Here is an 8349-nt window from a genome sequence, read left to right on the forward strand (position 1 = left end):
TATATATAATTTTTTTTTTTTTTTTAATAAAATATTTGATTCCCCTAATTTTCTTTTTTTTCCATCAAAAATAGGATTAAATTTTCATATTTTTACAATTAAATAAAGGTTAAAAATTTTAAAATATGTGATTTAAAAGTCAACAGTGTTTAATTTTCTTTAATCTTCTAAAACAAAAAGCAAAAATAAAAGCAAATTTTACACAGAAAAAGATGAAATTAATGGGATAAAAAGGAGGAGGAAAAAAAAGAAAATTGTCATTAATAATGAAAAATAATTTAAAATGTTAGTTCCAATTTTAAATATATATAATATAAAAAATAATAATAATTTAACCCAAAAGTGCAATTTCTTGTTTGTTATATAACCTTAAATTAAAATTTTTTCCAATTTATTTAATTTTTAATATCCCTAAATTAGTTTAAATGTTTTTTTTTATTTTTAAAAACACATTTAAATTTCATTATTAAAATAAAAAAAATTAATAAAATAAATTTCAAGGAATTTACTTGTAAAATTTTGTTTATGTTTATTAGTTTTTTAAGTTTTTTTCAATGAAAATTATATTTTGATTTCAGCATAAATGTTTTTCATTAGTTAAATGTACATAATAAATACTTAATGAAGTTGTAATTGGAACAAATTTTTTAAAAATGAGTACTTCAAATTTATAATTATTATTAACTTAATTATAAGCTTAAGTTTTATTAAATTTATTCTCATAATTATACACAATTTTCAAATTTTATTAAACATTTATTTTGTCCAATTATATCATAAACTAAATAATATAGAAGAAAATATTATTTAATTGAATGATGATCAGTTCTTATTTTTGGAAGTGAAACAAATAAATAATTTGATAATTTTATCAATTTACTTCAAACAAATGTATCAAATTACCTAATTGCAATAAATCTTCTACTCATTTCAATTATTAATGATGTTTCTTTATTTTTCTTATGAAGATTCTTACCTAACTACAGATTTATTTTTGGATTATTAATTATTGAATAAATTCTATTAGATAAGTAAAGAAAATTTATTTTTCTACTGATAGAAAGACATGATTTTTCCAGTTTCTCTTGTGATTAAAAGATGTTTCTAGGAAAAATTGAAAATTGTTATTAAAGAGATATATAATTGTAGATAATAACTGGGAATACTTTAAACAGTAAACATGTTATAATTTTCTAGCATAAAATAAATTTATTTATTACTCCAATATTTTGATGTTGAAAAGAAAGTCAATGTTTTTTTCTTCATGGTTGTAATCATTTTTGATAAGAAATCACATGCATTTACGGTCATTTTGACTGAGTAATTAAAGGTTAGTCTATCAAACAGTTCCATCCTCTTCATACAATTATAGTTTAGTGGAATGAATAAATAAATAAAGTAATAATGGCTATCATTTCTAGAATGTATTATTTATATCTTAATGGAAAAATGTTATGAATATTTAAAGAAATTAATTAATTTAAAAAAAAAAAGGATTTATTACAAGTAAACAATTTTTATTTTCAGTTCCAAGCAAGAATTATTACACCTTATAACTTTAATAATTAATTTTAAAGTAGGAAAAAAAAATCAATAATTTAACTTAATTTTTTTAATTCATAATGTACAGTATTTTTTATTTAATATTTTTATATATAATATAAAATAACTATCGCTTAAATATCAAAAATTTCATATATATGTTTACTTTTTAATATATTTTTTTATTAAATTTAAAAAGAATAACCTGAACTTGAAAAAGTTTCTGGCAAATGCTTCAACTTTAATAATAATGGTAAGAAATTAATCAGACAGAACATCTATTTTCTTCAAGAATGTTCAAAAAGCTCTCAAAAGTCTCTTTATGCTGTCTTCTTTGTATTGAGTAACTATCCAGTTGGTGCTATTCTCCGAAGACATTTTATAGTGTTTTTCTGACTTAAAGCTTTTGGAAATCACAAAAAGCTTTTTGTTCAATACTGTCTGTCCTTTTTTCTATTATTCATAATCATTTTATATCCAGTTCTTAACTCTTTTCAAACTAATTTCCGTAGAAATCAATTCTCAATTTCATCCGAAAATCGAATTCGGCAACATTGGAAAATATTGATTCAGATTGATTGTTTAAGAAAATTAAATAATAACAAAATATTATTTTAAAAAAATTAAAAATGAAATATTTATAACTTCTAAGTGCAATTAAGCCTATTTCTTCTTATCAGATAGATTTATAAAGTAAGCATTTCTATTTTTTTTTATACTATTTTAAATATAAAACTGGTGAAAAATTAAAGTTTTATGATAAAACAATCTTTTTAAGTCACATTTAAAGTTATAGAATCATTTATATTTATGAATCAGTATAAAATATACATAATGTGGAGAGAAAAATGATCTAGATTTGTGACTCTTGTATAATTTTTTAAAAGTTATGTTTTATTTACAAAAAATATCTTATCCTCATCCATTCATATCCTTTCTTTATCAAAAATTTCTTCTAATATATTTTTTTTTTATTTAGAAAATATTTCCATAAGATATTATTTACTATTATACTTTACAATTTTCATTTCTAGTGAAGATATCTAACAAAAATTTTTATTAATATCAGCGAATTTAAAAATAAACTTAATATTGACATTAAGTATTAAGTTACTCACCCTATAACAAAATAAACAAATAAACCAGTGCAATAGATGACACTGAAAATTTTTAATTAAATGTAAAAATTTTGCAACCTTCAACAAATCCACTTAGAATTGTAACAGAATAAAAATATTTTTCTCTTTTTTTTTTTTTTAGTATTCTGCAAGCTGTTTCATTTATTTTTTGTTAACTCTATTCAATTTTCAATGTATTTTATTTATTTATTATAGTTTTTCTTTGTTATATCTTAGATATATTTCACTTATCTGTTACACTTTCCTTCCTTTGCATATGTGATGTGAATCATTTATCATTTTTTTTCTTAAATTTTTGACACCCTTCTTATACATATGTAAAATTTATTTTGAATTTTATCTGATGTTTAATTATCTCTGAATGCAAAAATATATATAACTAGAAAGGATTTATGCCAATTTACCTTTGATTTTTTACACTGCCTTCCTATATTATCGGCAAATTGTGGAAACTTTCTTTGAAGATGTTTAAGTAATGCTCGCCTTCCAGGATCACTTTTATTTGACTAACAAAGAAAATGAACCAAAAATATCTTTTGTACAGCTTGTTTAGTATTTTTTTTTTGTACAGTTTTAGGCAGTAGAAAGTATATACTTTTTGAAAAAAGTATATATATTCCAATTATACTTTTTTTTTTAACAGAACTAAGATGTAATAAGCCTTTATATATAGTAAAGAAAATACAGATATGTACTTAATTTTGCTTTAAAAAAGCATTTTTTTTAAATTTTTTTTTTTAAGTTACAAAAATAATTTTATAACTTAAAAAAAGTTGATAGAGATAAGGATTTTATGTGGCATAAGGCTTAATAATGTTAAAAATACTACACAAACTGTACATGCAAACATAAAACATAATAATAGTAATAACACATGCTGTTATTAAAATAAACATAATTAGTGAATAAAAAATAAAATAAAAATTAATTCTAAATGAAATTAATTCATGCTATTCAGAAATTATCATAAAAATCATAAATTAAAATTTTTAATTAAAATCATTTTTAAATATTAAATTTTGCATATATTAAAATTCTATTTTCATGTTAAATATTTTATTAAACAAACATTCATTTCTAAAAGTGCATTTTTAGTATATATTAAAACTTCTAATGGTTTTATCCATATTCTTCCATTAATTATAAAATATTAAAGTATTGTTAACAGGATTATCCTCCTGTTAAATGATATTTTATACTATCCTCAACTTATTTTTAAATTCTTAATTAAAAGATTCATTAATAAAATGATAAAATTGAAAGAATTTTTAATAATTCTTACAAAATCTAACAAGTTTTTTGAAGTAGTGTAGTTTTACATTGGATTTTTTTCGTCTTCTCTATTAATAAATCCTATAAAAAAATTACTTCTGTTTTCAGCTTTAACCTATCTTTATTGGTGAAGAGGCTGCAAGATTCTAAAATGATATTTTATATCATTTTCAGTATATTGTGCAATGTAGCATAAGAAATAATTAAGTGAAATGAATTTTATTTACAGTTAGAAAATTAATTTTCTAATTTATTCTTAAACATTTTCAATTAAAAATTTAATCTCAAAATATTAAAATTTTAAAAATTACAATAGTATAGTTTCTTATATTCTTGTCTAAAGATTATTCCTGATAAAATGTTACTCAATCTCTCTTGTTTTCAACTGAAAATCTCATTTTTTTGCTGTTGGAAATCATCTTAAACGGTTCTGATGTTTACGACTTGCTCCTCTTATGAGATGTATCGTCAAAATAAAGTTAATTAAAACTGAATTTTATTGGATAAGTTCAAAAATCAAGAAACTGGATAAATGTTGACGTCATCAGTTTCCAAACAGATGGCATCAGCAGGATACTAATAGGATTTCCAACATTATTCTATGACCGAAAGATTCTAACGATCCTTCCTTATTTCCTTATTTGTTCCTTTATATCCATTAACGATCTAAGATAGTGTTAGCTGTCACAGCATCCGTCACCATAGCAACCAAATGACAAGATCTCGGAGAGATGTTTATATTACCTTAAAATTTGATCATTCGCCACTAGATAATACTTAAATTATTAAAGAAATAAAATATTTTCAGACTTTATTCCAAGTTTAGCGTGCGATAACGCCGTTAGGGATTGGAAATTAAGAGGCTTTTGATCGCCAGAAGGTGTACCACATAACTGTGAGATTCATCAACTTTTACAACCCGCCCAGTGAAGATCTGATGGAAGCTGCTCTTGCTTAAATCGACACCAAATGAAAGAAACTACAAACAATCAGAGGGATCGATGACAGGCAACGGTGCTTTGCAGACGTTGCTCGTAATCATGCGCATAAAAAGCACATAAAATTCCTTCCTCCGTTACAGTAAAGCTTGATGAGATGGTTCCAACCCCTTTCTCTTTAGCAGTTTCAAGTCTTGCTCAAACAACGCATGGAACAGAATATTCATCTTCAAATTCCTCAGTGGATATTAAACAAATGTTGAGAAAGCGGATATCTTTTAGCATCTTTCTTTCACGTTCCATCGTTTCGTTTATATCATCATGTGAGAGTCACGTCCGTGGAATGTCCATATATATTTTTCTCTTGTAGTAATATGCACGTGAAATGACTTTCGTTGAAAATTTTCTGTCATTTTTACTTTACTCCAAATGCAACAGTGGTCAAAAAAACAGATCCACTACTGGAATTCTAAACGTAGAAAAGTATGTTGGACCAATACATAATAGAAAAGTGAAATAAAATCTCACGGAATATAACTCTTATACAACAAAATTTATTAAAGGAAAAAAAATTAATCACATAATACTTATAATATTTTCCTACTCAAAATTCTTCCACGTAAAATGTTACTGCACATAATTTACTTTGAAGTTATCGAGTTGCAAGAGTCACAATGTTATAAATCTTTCAGAAATTCGCTTTTATAGAAAATTTTTAAACTAAACTTTGCGAATGAAGTGACATAACTAAGGTTCTTTTAACATTTTTACAAAGTTTCAACATAACGATTTCTCATATTCTAGGCTCTAATGGGGAAAAAACTCTCTCAAAAATAGAAAAAAAACTGTAATTTTAACAATTTTCTCATGTAAATTACTTACGCAAGATTAATATGTGCCCATTAACAATCTTTATATTTCCTTAGATTAAATTTTTTTAGATAAATTATGCTTTAAAACCAATTAAATGATCCTTATTAGAAATGGATGCAATAGAAAATTTCTTACAGGAGTAAGTAGAAATCATTATTTTAACTAAATCACTCATCGTATAAACCACATTTTTTTTAAAGATAATAATATATTTATATATATTATATTCGTATAATTTTTAATAATAATTTCTCAGATGAATCAAGAGCCATTAAATTAACTCTTTCCATTAACGTTGTTAACCTAACACCATTTTGAATATTAAAAAAAAATCAATTTTTAAAAAGGAAATCTATGAAAAATGGTTATTTTAATCACATCCTTCCAGACATTACTTTTTTTTATTATTATTATATTTTTTCGTAATTTTGCTTTGGGACACATCAGATCGTGCTAAGAAAAATTATTTTGTATAAATCATTAGTAAGGAGCGCTTGCACGGACTGAATTATGTACTTTAAATTCACCATTCGTATGAAATTTTTGTATGTACGTTCTGTATGTCTGTACGATTTTCAAGTATATTATTTGATCGTTCGAGTGGAAGAAAGTTTATAGATATATAAAATAAATTATATACTGAGATCACGTTTAAACATTTATAAGAGGGATATCAGTAAAAATGCGACATTCGTGACAAGTTTTACTAAAACGATATATTAAACTTAAAAATAAATAAATATATATATATTTTATAAATTATCCATCTTTCAATTGTAACTTATGAATAAAAATCATGTAGATAAAAAATTAAATTTTTTAAATATTTATTTATAAAGTTTAAAAAAAAAACAAAAGAAAAAGTTTAATGTATTAAAAACTAATCTAATTTTTCTATATTTATTTTCTTGAAAATAGAATTTAAAATCTTGTTTATTTATCTAAATTTATTTTTTAAATACAGTACTAAAAAAAAAAATGGTTAAAGATGTATAAAGGAAAGAAATCTTTGTTTCTAATACTACTTAACATATTATGAAAAGACTATTTTCAATATTTTTTAAAGAAAATTTAATATGAGATTTCTATAAAAAAAAATAAATAAATAAAATTTTATATCTGATACAAACATATAAAATGTCAGTTTTTTTCAATCATAAAACTGCTTAGTTTAAGAGAATTTTTTTTTGACATTCAAACATAGAAATATATCGACCATTTGGGACTTTTCTTATGCATCATTTTGTCTATAGATTTTACATTTAAGTAGATTTCCAGAACTCGTATCATATATANGATTTTAGCATTCTTATAACAAGCACTATTATAAAAAGAAAAAAAAAATCCAATTAAAATTACAATAAAAACTATATAAGAATTCAATTAAGTTTTCGTAACTTTTGGATGAAATTTTAATTAAGTTTTGTTATAATTTTCATTAAAATATGTATAACGACATTTTAATTAAAATCTTCAAAACTTAGTTAAATTCTAGTTAGATTTTTGGATTAATTTGGGGGGTTTAGTTAATTACAGAAATTTGGATCAAGTTTTAACTAATAAAACTTTCCATAACTATATTTAAATTCTTATTTTAATTATAATTAAAGTAGAATTTGATTAAAGTTTATTTAGTTTAATATAACCAAGAAAAATAAATATTATATTATCCTGGCGTAAACAGAGGGAAAGTATTGTAATTGATCAAATTTTCACCCTTCACTTTTTGTATTTTTCGATATTTTAAGTCACCTGATTCCAAAAAAAAACAAAAACAAAATTCTGTATGCTGTGTATATGGGTAATTTAGGTGTATTTGCTTATATTTTGCTTTATATCTCAGGAACCCATGGGCCAAAAATTTCCAAATTTGGCAGGAATACTTCTGTACATAGTACTAATGCTGTTACATTTTGGAGATTATAAATCAAGGGAAAGGGGAGATAAAGTGGGGTAAGGGGTCATATCTAGAATTGGGATGAGAATTAATAAAAATTTTACTCGTTACTAAACATTTACAATTTTTTTTTAAACTCACTCCTACCACAAAACAAGGCTTTTTTTTATATTGATTTATATTTTATTCTATATAATTCGTACAGTAAATCTAAATTTTATTTAAAAAAAAAATACGCAAAAATAAAATTTAACTAAGAAATTTAGTCAAATTATTCTAATATTTTAAAAATAAAATTTTAGTTAAACTTAAAATAATAATTATTATATTCTCTACAAGTAAAGCTTGATGAGATGGTTCCAACCCCTTTCTCTTTAGCAGTTTCAAGTCTTGCTCAAACAACGCATGGAACAGAATATTCATCTTCAAATTCCTCAGTGGATATTAAACAAATGTTGAGAAAGCGGATATCTTTTAGCATCTTTCTTTCACGTTCCATCGTTTCGTTTATATCATCATGTGAGAGTCACGTCCGTGGAATGTCCATATATATTTTTCTCTTGTAGTAATATGCACGTGAAATGACTTTCGTTGAAAATTTTCTGTCATTTTTACTTTACTCCAAATGCAACAGTGGTCAAAAAAACAGATCCACTACTGGAATTCTAAACGTAGAAAAGTATGTTGG

General features: G+C 23.2%; 1 protein-coding gene across 15 annotated transcripts in view; it reads right to left on the reverse strand.

Annotated features, from left to right (window-relative positions):
- LOC111619461 (coiled-coil domain-containing protein CG32809-like) overlaps positions 1-8349 on the reverse strand; it is a 147313-nt gene that overhangs the window by 34917 nt on the left and 104047 nt on the right. For 13 of the 15 annotated variants that reach the window (XM_023361183.1, XM_023361176.1, XM_023361177.1 and 10 more), the window contains one exon: positions 3086-3187. The exons of the other annotated variants lie outside the window; for them this stretch is intronic. In XM_023361183.1, coding sequence (XP_023216951.1) covers positions 3086-3187 — 102 coding nt within the window. The remainder of the gene's footprint in view (positions 1-3085; positions 3188-8349) is intronic. 15 annotated transcript variants of the gene reach the window in all.

This window comes from Centruroides sculpturatus, unplaced genomic scaffold (genome assembly GCF_000671375.1).
Source record: "Centruroides sculpturatus isolate CEXI.00-Female unplaced genomic scaffold, Cexi_2.0 scaffold107, whole genome shotgun sequence".
NCBI classification, from domain to species: domain Eukaryota; kingdom Metazoa; phylum Arthropoda; class Arachnida; order Scorpiones; family Buthidae; genus Centruroides; species Centruroides sculpturatus.